The 20,279-nt window shown below is 38.5% G+C and overlaps 1 protein-coding gene across 2 annotated transcripts; it reads left to right on the top strand.

Annotated features, from left to right (window-relative positions):
• Positions 1–319: 319 nt before the first annotated feature.
• On the top strand, positions 320–15,354 carry clk2a (CDC-like kinase 2a). 2 transcript variants are annotated; one of them, XM_073821799.1, is made up of 13 exons: positions 320–448; positions 2,623–2,822; positions 4,592–4,859; positions 5,719–5,809; positions 6,631–6,697; positions 7,693–7,809; positions 8,755–8,921; positions 9,082–9,176; positions 9,346–9,475; positions 10,978–11,060; positions 11,405–11,484; positions 11,608–11,698; positions 14,350–15,354. In XM_073821799.1, the coding sequence occupies exons 2-13, from the start codon at positions 2,623–2,625 to the stop codon at positions 14,539–14,541; spliced, it is 1,581 nt and encodes a 526-aa protein (XP_073677900.1). In that variant the 5' UTR covers positions 320–448; the 3' UTR covers positions 14,542–15,354. The 2 variants fall into 2 exon arrangements, with proteins under 2 accessions (XP_073677900.1, XP_073677901.1); XM_073821800.1 differs by lacking the exons at positions 320–448; positions 2,623–2,822; positions 5,719–5,809 and having other exon boundaries at positions 4,735–4,859.
• The last annotated feature ends 4,925 nt before the right edge of the window (positions 15,355–20,279 follow it).

Genomic DNA, 20,279 nt, shown 5'->3' with positions numbered 1-20,279 from the left:
GGATCAAAACTTTCATCAAAGTTGTCCTAAAACTGTCTTAAGACAACTTTAACTTTTTTATTCTTTTTTTTTTTTTTTTAAGTGTTGACTAGTATATACTGTGTTAGTCTTACGGTAGTATCAGACAGTAAAATTACTTTTGTGAAATTAACAGACAATATTTTCTTGCATTTATCTACTTTGTTTTCTTTTTGTTAAGACATTTGTTGTTATTGTTACTATGTTATCTGGTAGCACTGCACACTTTTGCAGATTATCATCTTGGAATAAATATTGCATTGTTTACGTCGGATGTACAAACGCTACGCGCGTATAGTTATAAACACGTTGGAGGAGGGACCGGAAGTAGTTTTTTCACTGTTTAATTAGGCTTGAGTAAGAAATTTGGAGCCGAAGCGTCAACACGGATTTTCTTTGGGATAAACGGACAGGGCTGGCTGCTAAGACGGTGATTACAACACATTATTTTACTGTCTGTCACTTTTTGCCCAACTCTCAGCCGAATTACCCACGAACGAGCATTTGAGAAATGGCCCGTTGAAGATTAGAAGATCTCAAAATGGCCGTCGCGGAGAGCAGCTAGTCGGATAGAAAAAATATGATATTTGCCTAATATTCTCAAACGTTACGATGCCATGTCATGTATCGACATTGTCGTACACTTTATGACAATACAGACGACTAATGTATGAATTCCCCGCTGTTACACTGTGAAAGAAATCGAGATATGAAAAACAATAACAACTTAAGCTAGTTGGTTAGCTGGCGTTGTCCATTCGGTTCTGCGAAAGTGTCGTTTTTTTCTTGTTGTTATTATAGTGGACATCTGTTAATAGGCTTACATCTATCGCCACCGCTAATTTCGAGGTACTCGGTATTTCCTTACTTGTTACAACTTGGTGCGCGGTTTCTCCGCTAAATATAGAAGTTGGCTCGAATGACCGGGTCTTGATATAGTTTGAGGCAGCATTTCTACATTATAATTCCTCAGCTTTCATTCTATACAGATTTTAGATGCTATATAGCGCGTGTTAAATGTGTGTTTATATTTAAATGGGCATCTTAAGTCTCTTCTTACCTCTAAATTCATTTTCTGAGGTCTCGTAGTTTTTTCCCTAAATATGTTTTTATGCTTCGTGCATATGCGTAAAAATCCTGTATAATATTCTTGTTATATTATGAAGACTTTTCCATGCAGACCAGAGTGGACTTTTGTTCGGTATTCAGTATTGCATAACACTAACAACGTGTGTCAACCATACAATAACAATAATGTGGCAAGATTAGATTCCCCTTAAGTTAATATCTCATTCTGTTCTTGACCTGCCTATATAAACTTGCCACATATGTTTTTATTTTTTTTATTTTTTATTTACACTTATCCCTGGGTAAATAATACTTTAAAAACCTAAGACGTTGTTTGCTCTTCCTCTATATGCTGATTATTGTTTATATTAAATAGCTGGATTATAGACATTTTTCCATCATGTGAAAAGGTCACACGCTTATGTATAGAAGAAAAGCATCCAAAATCAATAAGTAACTTCTAAAAGTCACAGACTAGTGATTTTCACCTCTATTTGTAGCATATATACGTACACTACCAGTGAAAAGTTGTTGAACCGTAAGATTTTTAATGTTTTTAAAGTAGTCTTCTGCTCACCAAGCCTGCATTTATTTGATCTAAAGTACAGGAAAAACTGTAAAAAGCTGAATTTTTAGCATCATTACTCCAGTTACATGATCCTTCAAAAGTCATTATAATATGCTGATTTGCTGCTCAAAAAACATGTGGAAAAACAGCGGAGTAGATTTTTTTTCAGGTTTCTTTGAATAGAAGGTTCAGAAGAACAGCATTTATCTAAAATTGAGATCTTTTTGTAGCATTATACATGTCTTTATCATCTCTTTTGATAAATTTAAAGCATCCTTGCTAAATAAAAGTGTTGATTTCTATAATTTCTCAACAAAACAAAAAAAATTATACTTGACTCCAAGCCTTTGAATGGCACAGTGTAATATTCTTACAAAAGCCTTTTATTTCAGATAAATGCTGATCTTTGGATTTTCCTATTCATCAAAGAATCCTAAAAAAATGTACTTAAATATTGATAAAAAATAATAATAATAAATCTTTCTTGAACGGCAAATCAGCATATTAGAATGATTTCTAAAGAATCACTCAAAACTGGACTAATGATACTGAAAGAATAGCTTTGAAGTCACAGGAATAAATTAAATAAAAAAAATTCAAATAGAAAACAGCTATTTTAAATAGTAAAAATATTTCGACATTTTACATTTTTTGCTGTACTTTGGATTTAATAAATGTAGTCTTGGTGAGCAGAAGAGAATTCTTAAATTAAAAATCTTACTGTTCAAAAACTTTTGACTGATAGTGTATTAGATGTTAGTCTTCCCTACTTAATAAAAACACATTGTAATTTTAACAATTTATGCATGTTGTGTTCTTGTCTTGCTTAAAATATGCTGTTTAAAGATTCATGTAGTTTAGTTTTCACCTGTCCAGCTCATAAAAATGTTCAAGATATTCCGATGTCCGTTTTATTAAAAAAAATTAAAATGGTCTTTCTTATCATAAAATATTTGTATCTTGAGCAGATGCCGCACTCCAGACGGTACCCGTCCTCAGAAAGAGCCAGCCGCAGCAGCTACCAAGATCGTTATCGGGAGCGGGACAGAGACAGAGATCGAGGGAGAAAACCTCGGCATCGCCGCTCGCCGACGTTCTCCTCCAGCAGTGAACGTGAGAGGAGAGGGAGAGGACACAGACAGGATGCTGGCTATGCCCGATCCAGGAGGTATGACTGTGTACTGGTAGCGTGTTTGTGTTACCATTGCTTAATGCTGACAGCAATTGAGGCAGATTTACTCTAAGCAGAGTAATAGGATTGTTATTAGCCCTAACCACAGGAACATTAAATTGAAACATGGTCAATATAGTTGTACTGTAAATTAAACATTAACATTAAAATGTTTCTTTTTTTTATTTATCAGGGAAACATGCTTATTTGGTAGTAATAGTATTAATGGTACTTTTTAATGACATAAAATATTAACCAGCAAAACCTGTTTTCAACACTGATGATAAATGTTTCTTGAACAGCCAGTCAGCATATTAGAATGATTTTTGAATGATCATGTGACACTGAAGACTGGAGTAATGATGCTGAAAATACAGCTTTGCACCACAGGAATAAATGAAATCTTACAGTAAGTTCAAATAGAAAAGTTTTTTAAATGGTAATATTTGGTAATATTCCTGTTTTTACTGTATTTTGATCATATCATAAGAGACTCTCAAAACCTTAATAGTTATATAAAGCAACAGTAGTATTAAAAATAACATAAGTTATTAAAATATTTAATAAGTACAGCAAACATGCATTTAATTGAATTGAATTCAGAAATTTTCAGACCTGTATGATTTTAATTGTTTTTTTTTTGTTTTTTTTTTTAAAGAAGCCTCTTATGCTCACCAAGGCTGTGTTTATTTGATCAAACTACAGAAAAATAGTAATATTGTGAAATATTGTTACAATTTTACTTGACTGTTTGCTATTTTAATATACTTTAAAATAGAATTTTTTCCTGTGATGCAAAGCTGAATTTTCAGCATTATTACTCTAGTCTTCAGTGTCACATGATCCTTCAGAAACCTTTCTAATATGATGATTTAGTATCAATGTAGGAAGCAGTTGTGCTGCTTAATATTTTTACATGTGATACCTTTTTTTTTAGGAGTCTTTTATGAATAAAAATTGAAACTGAACAGCATTTATTCAAAATAGAATAACAATGTAGCTTTTTAAGTCTTTACCATCACTTTTTATCAAACATCCCTGCTGAATAAAAAAAAAGATAATTTCATTTAAAAACATATATATTAATTTACTGATCCCAAAATATTGAACAGTAGTGTATATTGTTACAAAACATTTCTATTTTGAATAAATGCTGTTTTTTTTTTTTTACTTTTCGTTCCTTAAAGAATCCTGAAAAAAAACTGTCACAGTTTTATATGTATAAAAATAATTCAACATATTAAAATAATTTCTGAAGAATCATGTGACACTAAAGACTGGAATAATGATGCTGAAAATTCACATCACAGGAAGAAATAATTTTTTTAATATATTAAAATAGAAAATAAATTCAAATTGCAATATTTCACAGTATTACTGTTTGTTTGTTTTTTCTGTATTTTTGTTCAAATAAATGCACCCTTGATGAGCATAAAAATATCTTTAAAAACATTACAACTCTTCCTGATTCCAAACTTTTGAATGGCAGTGTCACAGTATTTCTCAAAAAAATATTTGATTAACGTATGGCATGTTTGTTACATTTAGTAGTTCTACATGATATAAAGTTAGTAGTATATTTGCCGCTTCTCTTTTTGGATTGCAAATTAAGCAATTTGTATGCAGTTGACTAGATTTGAAATAAAAATGTTAAATGTTTAAACCTCTGATAATATGGTAAAGCCATAATACATTTTGGAGTGTTAAATCTATTATTTTATTATTTCATGTAATTTGGTGTTAAATAGCACTCATCTTCTCCCCAGCTACGACAACCGCTCTTCAGACCGCAGGCCTTACGATAGACACTACGGTGACAGCTACCGGCGCCTGGACCACAGCCGCGACCGGGACAGGGACCGCGACAGGGAACACGGGACGCCGAGCAACTACTACTCCCGCGACGCCTCGCCCAGCTACGACTACCGCCGGGGCCGCGACCGGGACCGCGATGACTCGTACCGGAGGAAAGGCAGCAGGCGTAAGCACAAACGAAGGCGGCGTAGAACCAGGTCCTATAGCCCATCGTCCTCGGTGAGTACTTCAATACCCGAGCCTGCTCTTTCCCACCCCCAAATCCCCTCCCTCTGTCTCTACCTCTACACGCTCCTGTCTTTCTTTCTCTGTAACGCTTTTCTTGTCCACAGCCCCAGGATTGGGTAAGTATGAACCTCCTTTGTTTTATGTTCTTCTTTTTGTTGACGTTTTGTCTTTTTTTAAATAGTGATAGTCCAAGTCTTAAGTGTTTATTAGCTCCATCTGTAACATTATAGCGAGGCTCAATCCACTAGACTTTAATGTTAATGTTAGTAGTAAATAGGCTTGTTGGGTGAGCCTCCGTAAGTAATATCTCATAACTCTCATCCATTCTTTATCTTGCTCTATCTACACACCTATATTACTCTTTCACACAATTTAGATGTCAAAAAAAGAGATTTTTTTAAAAATGCAAGTATGCTGTTTTTAATTTTATTTTCAGTCTCCCATTAGAGCAAGCTTTTTCTTTGCAGATGTAATAGTTGTGAATTAGCAATGCCTTTACTCATGTGCTCTTCTATGAGTAAATGTTGATGCAGGTTGCTTTTTGTGACTTTGCTAGGCAAAGGGATGAGGGGAGTTTGAAAACAAGCAAGCAAGAAGGGAGGGGTAAAATGTTATCTTTGACTTGATCCCTTGCACTATATCCCTATCGTTATATATATCTCCTCACGTGGTGTCATACGAATCGCCCCATGACCACCAAACCTACCTACAACAACTACAACACTGCTCATCTTCATCGCCCGTGGCTACGGCTGCCCCCCTCCACTCTCCCCGCTCCGCCCACCTCCCCTCCTCCCTCTGCGGTCGTGGCGTGACCTCTGACCTGTGACCCTGGCCGGGGCCGAAGCAGCGGAGTGACAGCGGGACGCGGGCACTGTGTGTGAGGGACGACGAGGAGGGTCACCTGATCTGTCGGAGTGGCGACGTCCTGCAAGAGAGATGTACACACTGCCACTACTACTACTCCTCTACTCCTATATCGTAACCTTTCTCCCTATCAGTACCAGCACACAGCAGACACACACAGGGGAGGGCAGGAGGTCATGATCATGATGTTGGTGATGATGATGATGCTGTCGTAGAATGTTCTCCCCTTTTGCCGGAACAGGCAAGGGGGAAGGCATGTCCAACATGTCTTTAGTAGCTCCTTTATTTATTCTTTTCTATGGGGTTGGGCTGTTTGTGTTGCTGTGTAGAAGAATTATGATCCTTTTTAATTCTTGACCACCAGGTTTCCAGATTTAGCTTTTCCACGTCTCCATAATGTGCGTTTTATTCTGGTCTTGCTGCAGCCTTTGGCTACATCAAGATTCACATTGCGCCTACATCGAATGCTGTCAAATAATTTAGATTTAAGGCTATGATTGCTCTGTGACATTCGCTATATTTTCATAGTGACTATGCGCATCATTTTTAGTTTTGGAAGTAGCTTAACACATTCCCGTAAACTTTTTATCTAAAAAAAGACGCTTATGCGTCTACATGCGACTTTTTTTTATTTACTTTTTAAAACAGAAATTTTAAAGCAGACTATTTTTTTATTGGAAAAACGTGTTTACTTTCTTTCATCGAGTGTGTTCATATTGACACTTGTCAGACAAAGTTTTTTTTTAGGTTAACCCGAATAGATAGTCACAGTTATGGTTATTTAAAAAAAAAAAGCTTATTTAGGATTGCTCTTTAAATGCGCTGTCTAATTGTTCTCTTTACGTTTTCCCCTCCCCTTTGTCTACGTCTTTTTTTCCCTCTATTTGTCTCTTAGATGAGATTGTCAGCACTTTGGGCGAGGGTACCTTCGGGAGGGTGATGCAATGCATTGATCATCGCAGGTGAGCGCCATCGCTTGGCAACCAATCAGCTGCTTTATTACAAAACCCAGCATGGTGTGAACTTCAAACGAAAAAAGTGTTGCTTGGCTGTTAAAATGTCAAGTTGTTAGGCTGGGAAATATCTGCTCTTGGGGGGCAAAAATGCAGTGTATGATTATTATAGGCTGTGTAAAAAGCAAGGGCTTATGTTGAAAATTGCAATTGGTTTGGTCCTCAAACTGTATGTATTTATTATTATTATTATTTTTTTAAAATAATAAAGTGCAGTAATACTACTATGTTTTAAAATAAAGTAGTATTAAATAAAAAAATACAATTATTTTCTAGTAAACCTAAAAATAAAATGATAATATTAACTTTTTTTATGTGAATTTTCAAGTCCAAATTCAAAATATCTCTTTGAAGTGTTAAAATTAGAAAATAAGTATTGTAATTTCCTTACTGTAGTGTAAAGCAAAAAATATATATACCCATGAAAAATTCATTTTCATGTATTTTACATTGCAATTGTTTTACAATATATGGATGTTACTGTCATAGGAATAACAATAATGTAACTTTTTATTATTATTAATATTATTATTTTTAATTTGTTTGGCTTCCTAAAACAACGTGAATGTAATTTAGGCTGAAACAGTATACCACAAATAAAAAGAGTCCCCTTCAAAGTCCAGATATGCTTTTTCTGACTTAAATGTTCTTAGTTAAGAGCATGGGTTGCCGCTCTTAATTTTAAACACTCAAAGTGCATTAGATAGAATAATTTAACTTTAAAATGTACATTTTTTTTTCCCAAGTCTTGTCTTTAAAAAAAATAACGCAATAATATCGCATCGTGGACTTCATATCGAGATTTTGATATTGTTATATCCCTGCAATAGTCCTGTCAATGTAGCTAATTTATTCTACTACTTGTACAAGATTGAAAACATGTATGCAGTTAGCTGAATGCCAGATTAGCAAAGTTTTAACTAATGTTCTTCTGCTTGGTTAAGGGGTGGAGCACACGTCGCTTTGAAGATCATCAAAAATGTGGAGAAGTACAAAGAGGCTGCACGGCTGGAGATCAATGTACTGGAAAGAATCAATGAGAAGGACCCTGAGAATAAGAAGTGAGTTTGCATCCGATTCTTAACAAAATTAACAAATTTAGCATGTTTTGAGCAATTGTATATGCAGTACTTAAAGGGATAGTTTGCCCAAAAATGAAAATTCTTAAGTCTTAAAGTCTTAAATTAAAATTAATTACTCACCCTCATGACGTTCCAAACCTGTAAGACCATCGTTCATCTTCAGAGCACAAATTAAGATATTCTGATGAAATCTGAGAGCTTTCTGACCCTGCATAGACAGCAACACAACTGACAAGTTCAAGGCCTAGAAATGTAGTAAGGACATCATGTCGTGATACTCTTGTGAATGCACGTCGAATGACACAGAAACGAAGACTTTGTTGAATAAAGTCATTATTTTTAGTGTTCTCCTACCGTTGTGGAGAAAAGTCTTCTCTGTCTTGCGAAATAATGCTCAGGACGCAGAGTTCCAGAAGTCAACAGAATTTATTGCAAGCCAAGATTCCTGCACAGCATCTGAATCTTTGCGTGTCCAGTATACCATGGTTGCAATTTCATTATCGGTCACTGTCCAGTGAGCATACAGATTAGTTGTCGATACGCCATTCCCAGTACTTTCCCATATACTTGTTTATTCGTTTTCGGAATGCTTGCTTTCATTGTAGAAACCACCTGCTAGACTGTTTTTCAAAAGATAACCACTTTCCCAGGTGCCCAAGGTTGCAAAGGTATAAATATTTTAGTATTTTAATGAGAAATCTAGTTCCACACTCTAGTTCTCACATGCCTCCCAGATTTCTTAAATACCTTAATTTGTGTTCTGAAGATGATTTAAGTTCTTACAGGTTTGGAACAATATCAGGAATTTTCATTTTTGGGTGAACTATCCCTATAAAATGTAGAGCGTTTAGGTGCAAACTTACCTGAAGAAATACCACAGTGTTGATAACTTGTTGACTAAATGTTTTCTGTTTCTCTTCTTAGTCTGTGTGTGCAGATGTTTGACTGGTTCGACTATCATGGCCATATGTGTATCAGTTTTGAGCTCTTGGCTCTCAGCACGTTTGATTTCCTCAAAGAAAACAATTACCTCCCCTACTCTATCAGTCAAGTGCGTCATATGGCCTACCAGATCTGCCTAGCTGTCAAGTGTAAGTAAACACACTTTTCAGAAAGCGCATTGAAGTTGGAGTGAATGTTTTTCATAAATAAGGCAGAGGTTTCGCTCCATTTGCCATGTATTAAAGGGTCAGGGCCCTGCTTATAGTGCTTATAAATGTGCTGATTTGGTCTTTTTAATCTTATTTGCAGTTTTGCATGAAAACAAATTGACCCACACAGACCTGAAACCAGAAAACATCCTGTTTGTCAACTCGGACTTCACAATCACATACAATGTGGAGAAGGTAATGAAAGATCTTGTATTACTATTTAATTGAACTAAAACCAATATTTTGTGTTAACATTCTAGCATGAGCTATTGAAAACCCATTAGATGACTACTAATGTAGATTAAAAGAAAAAAGGAAGGAAATGCATGTTAATTGACACTCCCTATCTTTCTCTCTGTGGTAGAAGCGAGATGAGCGTACTGTGAAGAACACAGCGGTGAGGGTGGTGGATTTTGGCAGCGCTACGTTCGACCACGAGCACCACAGCACTATTGTTTCTACCCGGCACTACAGAGCACCTGAAGTTATTTTAGGTAAGAATGATCGTGCCAGGTGACTGACCAAACAGCATGTACAGGCAGTATACATTATCCTGGATGTGAATTTGAACTATAATAACTGTTGGTATTAATGTGAAACGTGACTAGTTATGGCACAGGACAAGAATGAGTTAATCGCTGCAGCAACACAGATTAGCTCCTTCCTTTCCACCACAAAGAATTTAATTAGAGCCAGCTAGAGACCGCAGTGACTTCATTCAACAGACAGCAGGGAATTGTCCAACGTAAGACTGGTTGCCATGAAAGCTTATACCCAGCCTTAATCTGTTATGAAATATGTTGCTTTACTATAAATATAAATGAGTTAGTGAGCACTCTCATTTATAAGTACACTACCTATAAAAAAAAGTTGGAATTTTTAAATGTTTTTGAAAGTCTCTTATGCTCTCTAAGGCCGCATTTATTATTTATTTATATTGTGAAATATTTTTATAATTTAAAATAGCTGTTTTCTATATTAATGTTTAAAAATTTAAGTTATTCATGTAATCGCAAAGCTGAATTTAAAAAAAAGTATACACTACCAGTCAAAAGTTTTTGAACAGTAAGAGTTTTAATGTTTTTTTCCAAAGCAGTCTCTTCTGCTCAGAAAAGCCTGCATTTATTTGATCCAAAGTACAGTAACATTTTGAAATATTTTTACTACTTAAAATAACTGTTTTCTATTTGATTAAAATTTAAAATGTGTTTTTTTTTTCCCAGTCTCCAGTGTCACATGATCCTTCAGAGATGTAATATGCTGGTTTGCTGTTCAAGAAACATTTTTTTTAGATCCAAAGGATCAACATTTATCTGAAATGAAAAGCTTTTCTAACAATATACACTATACCATTCAAAAGCTTGGAGTAGGTGTAAAAAAAAAAAAAAAAAAATTTAATTTTTGAAATGAATACTTTTATTTAGCAATAAGTTGATCAAATGTGACGATAGACTTTGATAATGTTACAAAAGATTTCTATTTCAGATAAATGTTTTTAACTTTCTAGTCATCAAAGAAACTGCTTTCAACATGTTTTCTTGAGCAGCAAATCAGAATATTACAATGATTTCTGAAGGATCATGTGACTGGAGTAATGATGCTAAAATTTCAGCTTTGAAATCACAGGAAGCAATGACATTTTCAAATATATTCAAATAGAAAACGGTTGTTTTAAATAGTAAAAATGTTTCAAAATGTTACTGTTTTTGCTGTACTTTGGATCAAATAAATGCAGGCTTGGTGAGCAGAAGAGACTTAAAAAAAAAAAAAACATTAAAAATCTTACTCTTCAAACACTTTTTATTGGTAGTATGTATATATAATGCACCTACACTCCTTGCAGAGATTCATAAAGAGTGAACAGTTTGCTCACTTGCTGCTGACTGAATATACTGTACACAGTGTCCTGGTTATAAGGTTATAATGCAGTAACATGATGTCACCATTAGATGACTCCATAAATCAAAATGTTACACTAAATGTTTTTCCTTTGCAGAATTGGGCTGGAGTCAGCCGTGTGACGTGTGGAGTATTGGCTGCATCCTCTTCGAGTACTACCTCGGCTTCACTCTCTTCCAGGTACAAAATCTATCTCCACTACCTCCTTTTTGTGCCATCTTTCTGAGTCATGACAGCAGGTCTGCACAGCCACTCTTGTTTATGTTCAGTAAGCAGCTTAAGATCAGGTAGAATCTGACCAAAGGGTTACAGGTGTCCAAGTACGCACACTGAAGCCAAACACCTGCCATTAACCCTTTGACCTCAGATGCGCTCACTAATGCTCTCTCTCGTTCTCACGCGCACACAGATCTCATTGCAGGAACATCATACCTGTATTGTCAAACCCACCAAAAATGTAGCGTCTAGAAGAGTCTAAATATGAAGTGTTCATCCATTTTAATTTTCTTTTTTTAATATCTCAGACTCATGATAATCGTGAGCATTTAGCCATGATGGAGAGAATTTTAGGCCCTGTTCCGTCCCGTATGATTCGTAAGACTAGGTAAGTCTTTGATGCTAAGAACTGTGATCTTTCCTAAAGCCTGTCTTCAAAGCATAGCTTTCATTTCATTCATGTGTACATGCACAGCAGTTGCAAATCATTGATCATTTCTTCACCCCACAGGAAACAGAAATACTTTTATCGTGGGCGTCTGGACTGGGATGAAAACTCTTCAGCAGGACGATACGTTAGAGAAAACTGCAAACCTTTACGGGTAAGTTAACAGACTGTATTGGGGCTTCGTATTTACCTTTTTTTTTCACTTTTTAATTTTTAAAATGTGAACAATTTTTTTGTAATATAAATGTATAATATAAATTTTTTTAAATGCATTATACGTTGATTTTATGTAAAACTACAGAATTCATTATTACTTTATTTATTTTATTGATTAAGTTTTATTATGTATGGCCTATGGAAGCCCATTTCCACTAATAAAAAAAAAAAGTTATTGCGACTTTTTTTTATCTCACAATTCTGATTTTTTTTTTCTCAGAATTGCATAATATAAACTCCCAATTGTATATAAACTCTCAAATTTTTTTTCCCCAAATTATGTAATATAAACCCGCAATTGAGTTATAAAGTCAGAATTGCAAGATATAAACTCACAATTCAGACTTTTTTTCACAGAATTGCGTGATATGAACTCACAATTCAGACTTTTTTCTCAGAATTGGATGATATAAACTCACAATTCAGACTTTTTTCACAGAATTGCATGATATAAACTCTCAATTCTGACTTTTTTCACAGAATTGCATGATATAAACTCACAATTCAGACTTTTTTCACAGAATTGCATGATATAAACTCACAATTCAGACTTTTTTCACAGAATTGCATGATATAAACTCACAATTCAGACTTTTTTCACAGAATTGCATGATATAAACTCACAATTCAGACTTTTTTCACAGAATTGCATGATATAAACTCACAATTTGGACTTTTTTCTCAGAATTGCATGATATGAACTCACAATTCAGACTTTTTTCACAGAATTGCATGATATGAACTCACAATTCAGACTTTTTTCTCAGAATTGCATGATATAAACTCACAATTCAGACTTTTTTCTCAGAATTGCATGATATAAACTCACAATTTGGACTTTTTTCTCAGAATTGCATGATATAAACTCACAATTCTGACTTTTTTCACAGAATTGCATGATATAAACTCACAATTCAGACTTTTTTCTCAGAATTGCGAGATATAAACTCACAATTCAGACTTTTTTTCACAGAATTGCATGATATAAACTCACAATTCTGACTTTTTTCTCAGAATTGCGAGATATAAACTCACAATTCTGACTTTTTTCACAGAATTGCGAGATATAAACTCACAATTCTGACTTTTTTTCTCAGAATTGCGAGATATAAACTCACAATTCTGACTTTTTTTCTCAGAATTGCGAGATATAAACTCACAATTCAGACTTTTTTCTCAGAATTGCATGATATAAACTCACAATTTGGACTTTTTTCTCAGAATTGCATGATATGAACTCACAATTCTGACTTTTTTCACAGAATTGCATGATATAAACTCACAATTCAGACTTTTTTTCTCAGAATTGGATGATATAAACTCACAATTCTGACTTTTTTCACAGAATTGCATGATATGAACTCACAATTCTGACTTTTTTCACAGAATTGCGAGATATAAACTCACAATTCTGACTTTTTTCACAGAATTGCATGATATAAACTCACAATTCTGACTTTTTTTCTCAGAATTGGATGATATAAACTCACAATTCTGACTTTTTTCACAGAATTGGATGATATAAACTCACAATTCTGACTTTTTTCACAGAATTGCATGATATGAACTCACAATTCTGACTTTTTTCACAGAATTGCATGATATAAACTCACAATTCAGACTTTTTTCTCAGAATTGCGAGATATAAACTCACAATTCTGACTTTTTTCACAGAATTGCGAGATATAAACTCACAATTCTGACTTTTTTTCTCAGAATTGCGAGATATTAACTCGCTGTTGTGAATTAAAGTCAGAATGGCAAGATATAAACTCAAAATTGCAAGAAAATAAAGTCAGAATTGCTATATATAAATTCACAGTTCTGACTTTTTTTCTTGCAATTCTAAAATCACAATTTTGACTTTTTTTTTCTCTGAATTGCATCATATAAACTTGCAATTGTAAGTTATAAAGTCAAAATTGCGATATATAAACTCACGATTCAGTCTTTACTTGCAAATGTGAATTTATATTTCGCAATTCTGAGTTTGTTTTTTTTTCCACAGGCTTGAGATATAAACTTTTTTTTCTCCGAATTGCAAGATATAAACTTACAATTGTGAGAAATAAAGTCAGAATTACTAGATGAAAACTGGCAATTCTGGCTTTTCTTGCAAATGCGAATTTATATTTTACAATTCTGACTTTTTTTTTCTTAGGACTGTGAGATATAAACTCTCAATTGTGAGGGGGGAAAAGGCTTCTCAGAATTGCAAGTTTATATCTCACATTTCTTACTAAATAACTTGCAATTGCGTGTTATGAAGTCAGAATTGCAAAAAAAAAAGTTTTTTAAAAAGCAAGTTTATTTCTAAGAATAGCAAGTTTATGTCTACCAATTCTGATTTAATAACTCACAATTACAAGTTTGAGGAAAAAAGTTGGAATTGTGAGATACAAACTTGCAATTGTAAGTTATAAAGTCAGAATTGGGAGATATAAACTCGCTATTCTGAGGAAAAAGTTTGCTTAGTGGCTTCCATAATGACCGGATTTGGCCTGGAAAGCAAATATAATTGTGTTTTTGAATGTTTACATAAATCTGGGCGGTCTTATGTTAATGTTCTTATACAATTTTCTTCTCCAGAGATATCTTCTGTCTGAAGCTGAAGAGCATCACCAGCTGTTCGATCTGATCGAGGCCATGCTGGAGTACGAACCAACGAAGCGTCTAACTCTAGCTGCAGCCCTGAGGCATCCTTTTTTTCAGAGCACCATCAGCAGCGCTGACCAGAGCGCCAGCAAGAGCTGGGAGGGGAACCGTGACATCAGCCGGTGACACTGACCCTTATCTTAAACCAACGTCTCTGTCTTACGCCAAAAAAAACCCTGAGGACTCACATGCCAAGAGAGATACGATGAAGCTGAACTGACATTGGATAGAGTTTTATAGTGCAAGAGAAATTAAATGAAACAGTTGCACAGCATATGATTTCTCAATCATCTTCCCATAATGTGAGAACAGCTCTGTGAGCAGCAGGAGAATGTGAGGATAAACATTTGGAGGGTTTTTGAATAAACATACCCTTCAAGTTCAGTTCTTCCAGCCATTTGTGGCTAATGGTATTTTTGGACAGCCATAAACAGGAATGTGATTTGTTGGGGAAAAAGCATTAACATAACACTCCATTTAAGAAAGTAACTGACAAAACGAGCATCACTGTTACAATATTATTATCGGGCAAATCCGTTTTGTGCATTTTAGCCCTTAGCTGCTGATAATCACAGATGCATTTCAACACACACTGTTTGTATTCAGTTCAATTCGAACCAAGTAATGGGGCAGCAGTGTTCTGGTAATTGTGTCCCTCAGCACACGTTTACAGTATTTATTTAGTTAACCGGATGTCTCATTTTGTGTCTTTGTATGGATTTGACTGTGTACATTTGTAAATACGAATAAATATATGTTGTGACTATAGAATAAAGGGCCTGTCTGTGTGCTTGCTGTGAATGTGTTTTCACAGCGGCTCTCCAGGCAAAATGTTTTTACAATCACAACGTTTTTTTGTCATGTCCTTTCTACATTGACTATATTGTATGTGTGCAGATGATATTCTTTGCTGAAATGAATTAAACTTTTGGCACTTAACTGGGAGTTAGTGCAGTGCTTTAACTTGAGTTGAATGCTATGAAACTTCTGTACTTCATTATCATCCTTTGGCTTTACAACTCAAAAGACTGAAAACTACAGTAAGTAAGTGCTAAATTTCTAAATTAATAAACTAACTCATTTAGATCCCGGATGGCCTGAGGGGGAGTACATTTTTTAACAAATCTTCATAATTTCTTAAAACTAAAACCATAAGTTTTTGTCAGCACAGTCAAGATGATCTGACTCGATATTTGTGAAAATTAGATGATCTAGGACAAGTTAGAAAAAGTAGGTTTTTAACAAATCAAAATGGCGGACAGAAAGAACAACTATGGCAAAATTTGTATCTCTGTTCTCTGCATGACCCAAGGAATATTTTGAGACCCGTTTATTTACAATATAGGATAATGCAATCTAAAGTTATTAGCATTTTTGAAAATTTGATTATTAATGGTTAATGAATGGTTTATGACTTTTGACCGATAGGTGGTGCTGTTACCAAAATGATGTAACGTGGTCAGTGTGAGGTCAAAATGGCGCATACAAAGTTTGTTGTCAACATGTCAAAGCTTTGCAGAGATACAGCCTCAGATGCAGTGTGGCATGATTCCAGCAAATTTGTTGATGTGTTAAAAACCATTTTGTATATCGACACGAAATCAATCAACAATCTAGGAAGAGTTTGAAAAAGTAGGTTTTCAACTTAAATCAAAAAGGCGGACAGGAAGTTTGGTTGACTATGGCAAAATTGGTATCTATGTTCTCGGCATGACCCAAAGAGTATATTGAGACCAGTATCATTACAATAGGCTAATGCATTCAAAAATTACCATTTTTGTAAATTTCTTAACTTTTGCCACAACTTTTTGAGTACCATCAGCGCATGATGCCAAAGACACAGCAAGTTTCGTAACAATACATCAATGCGTTCATAAAATATAGCATTTTATAACAAAATTCTAAATTACTGACGTAGGAAAAAAAATTGGGTATGGTTCGACTTGGCATGCTCCACCAAATATAAAGTTTTGTGATTTTTGGCCAAAGCATTCATAAATTATAAGCAAAATAAAAATAACACACGCCAAGTTTGGTCTCAATACGCCCAACCATTGCGGAGATATAGTCTCACATCCATTTTGGTGTGCTTTTCATTGAATTCGTTAAAGTGTTATTCAACAACGGGTTAACTAATCAACTTGAATTCCCTAACTTTTTGCCAGTATAGTCTGAAGATGATTTGAGCCAAATTTGCTGAAAATCGGACCAACAATCTAGGAGGAGTTCGAAAAAGTAGGTTATCAACATAAATCAAAATGGCGGACAGTAAATTCGGTGGATTATTACAAAGTAGTAAATCTATTTTATTGGCATGATCCAAAGAATATACTGAAAGCAGTTTCATTACAATAGGCTTATACAAATTTCTTTCTAACTCTTGCCACAAAACTTTTTGAGTACCATCAGGGCATGATGTCAAAGACACAGCGAGTTTCATAACGATACAGCAATGTGTTCATAAAATATAGCATTTTATGACAAAATTCAAAATGGCCGACACCCAAAATGGCTGACATGAGAAATCAGGTATCCAAAGCAGGTAGCCTTAGCCTAACTTGAATTCCCTAACATTTTGCCAGTATGGCCTGAAGATGCTCTGAGCCAAATTTGCTGAAAATCGGACCAACAGTCTAGGAGGAGTTCGAAAAAGTAGGTTATCAACATAAATCAAAATGGTGGACAGTAAGTTTGGTGGACTATTACAAAATAGCTATCTATTTTCTTGTCATGACCCAAAGAATATGTGACCCTGGACCACAAAACCAGTCATTGTAACAATCAATCCACTGAGACGGCGAGATGTGAGGATGAACCCAAGTGCAGTTTATTGAAATGTGAACTCCAAACATAGACGAGACTTGAAACAAACAGACATGAAAACATGAACATGAAAACCCCAAGAGAAAACAAAACCCCACGTTACATAACATATCACCCAAAACAAAAACCCAAAAAGTCCAGGAGGGTGGTGGAGCAGAGACAGTTTATGGGAGAGGGATGGAGGGCCAGGCCCATGCAGGGGAACAGGACTGGGATCATGGCATGGAGCATGGAAAGGTAGTGGGCCTGGATCCTGGGGCAAGGGCAGGTCTACACAATGGGAGAATGGAGGACCTGGGCCGTGGAGCAATGGCAGACGGTGAAACACTTGAGGACCTGGGCCGTGGAGCAGTGGCAGACTGTGTAACAGTGGAGGACCTGGGCCATGAAGCAGTGGTAGACTGTGGAACAGTGGAGGACCTGGGCCATGAAGCAGTGGTAGACTGTGGAACAGTGGAGGGCCTGGGGCATGGAGCAATGACAGACAGAGAATCTCTGGAGGACGTGGGCCATGGAGATATGGCAGACAGTGGAACAATGGAGGACCTGGACCGTGGAGTGATGGCAGACAGTGAAGCTCTGGAGGATCAGGGCCATGAAACAGTGGCAGACTGTGGAGTAGTGGAAGCCATGGCGGGGCCGGCAGAGCAGGAAGCCTAGGTGGTGCAGGCAGAGCAGGAAGCCATGACGGAGCCGGCAGAGCGTGAAGCCTTGGCGGTCCCGGGCAGAGCAGGAGGCCATGGCGGTGCAGGCAGAGCAGGAGGCCTTGGCGGAGCAGGCAGAGCAGGAGGCCTTGGAGGAGCAGGCAGAGCAGGAAGCCATGGCGGAGCCGGCGGAGCGTGAAGCCTTGGCGGTGCAGGCAGAGCAGGAAGCCATGGCGGAGCTGGCAGAGCGTGAAGCCTTGGAGGAGCAGGCAGAGCAGGAAGCCATGGCGGAGCCGGCAGAGTGTGAAGCCTTGGCGGTGCAGGCAGAGCAGGAGGCCTTGGCGGTGCAGGCAGAGCAGGAGGCCTTGGCGGTGCAGGCAGAGCAGGAAGCCATGGCGGAGCCGGCAGAGCGTGAAGCCTTGGCGGTGCAGGCAGAGCAGGAAATCCCGCTATGGACGCCGCCTCGGTAAGAGGCATGGGCGCAGCGGGTTCGTGGACAGACGTGGCCTCTGAGATGCAGTGTGCAGCCCACACACTTAAAATGGCGATGGCCATCACAGGCAGCGCAGTGGATAGAGGGGGGTCCACCAGGCTAGTGGGTGTAGGTGCCAATGGGATGCCAGCAGCTCTTAATGACATCAGTGGTGGGTCCATCACACTGGCAATCATGACATGACGAAGCTCTGAAGGATAAGGTGAAGCATGGCATGGCTCTGGCAGATCAGACGAGGCATGGCGTGGCTCTGGTATAGGGACTGTGGATTGGCTTGGCTCTGGCGTGGCGGCCATCTTGGCCGGGGACTCTGGCATGGCAGCCATCTTGGCAACAGGCTCTGGAAGGGCGGCCATCTTGTGAGTTGGCTCTGGAAGGGCGGCCATCTTGTGAGCTGGCTCTGGGATGGCGGCCATCTTGTGAACAGGCTTTGAGATGGCGGCAATCTTGTAAGCAGACTCTGGAATGGCGGGCATGACAGGTGTAGACTCTGGAGCAGCAGCCATCTCGTGAACAGGCTTTGGGAATGGCGGCCATCTTGTGAGCATACTCTGGAGCGGCGGCCATCTTGTGAACAGGCTCTGGGATGGCAGCCATCTTGGGTGCAGGCTCTGGGCAGGCAACCATCTTGAAAACAGGCTCTGGGATGGCAGCCATCTTGTGAACAGGCTTTGAGATGGCGGCCATCTTGTAAGCAGACTCTGGAATGGCGGGCATGACAGGTGTAGACTCTGGAGCAGCAGCCATCTTGTGAACAGGCTTTGGGATGGCGGCCATCTTGTGAGCATACTCTGGAGCGGCGGCCATCTTGTGAACAGGCTCTGGGATGGCAGCCATTTTGGGTGCAGGCTTGGCGTGAGCAGGCTCTGGAACGGCAGGCTTGGCGTGAGCAGGCCCTGGAGCGGGCCTTGAAGCAGCAGACATGACGTGAGCAGGCCCTGAAGCAGCAGACATGACGTGAGCAGGCCCTGAAGCAGCAGACATGACGTGAGCAGGCCCTGAAGCAGCAGACATGACGTGAGCAGGCCCTGAAGCAGCAGACATGACGTGAGCAGGCCCTGAAGCAGCAGACATGACGTGAGCAGGCCCTGAAGCAGCAGACATGACGTGAGCAGGCCCTGAAGCAGCAGACATGACGTGAGCAGGCCCTGAAGCAGCAGACATGACGTGAGCAGGCCCTGAAGCAGCAGACATGACGTGAGCAGACCTTGAAGCAGCAGACATGACATGAGCAGGCCCTGAAGCAGCAGGCATGACGTGAGCAGGCCCTGAAGCAGCAGACATGACGTGAGCAGGCCCTGAAGCAGCAGGCATGACGTGAGCAGGCCCTGAAGCAGCAGACATGACGTGAGCAGGCCCTGAAGCAGCAGACATGACGTGAGCAGGCCCTGAAGCAGCAGACATGACGTGAGCAGGCCCTGAAGCAGCAGACATGATGTGGGCTGGCTGTGGCTTGGCAGACGTGACGTGAGCAGGCCCTGAAGCAGCAGACATGACGTGAGCAGGCCCTGAAGCAGCAGACATGACGTGAGCAGACCCTGAAGCAGCAGACATGACGTGAGCAGGCCCTGAAGCAGCAGGCATGACGTGAGCAGGCCCTGAAGCAGCAGACATGACGTGAGCAGGCCCTGAAGCAGCAGGCATGACGTGAGCAGGCCCTGAAGCAGCAGACATGACGTGAGCAGGCCCTGAAGCAGCAGGCATGACGTGAGCAGGCCCTGAAGCAGCAGACATGACGTGAGCAGGCCCTGAAGCAGCAGACATGACGTGAGCAGGCCCTGAAGCAGCAGACATGACGTGAGCAGGCCCTGAAGCAGCAGACATGATGTGGGCTGGCTGTGGCTTGGCAGACGTGACGTGAGCAGGCCCTGAAGCAGCAGACATGACGTGAGCAGGCCCTGAAG

This window comes from Garra rufa, chromosome 17 (genome assembly GCF_049309525.1).
Source record: "Garra rufa chromosome 17, GarRuf1.0, whole genome shotgun sequence".
Lineage (NCBI taxonomy): Eukaryota > Metazoa > Chordata > Actinopteri > Cypriniformes > Cyprinidae > Garra > Garra rufa.
Note: the sequence above shows the minus strand (reverse complement) of the source record. Positions and strands in the feature narration are given on the sequence as shown.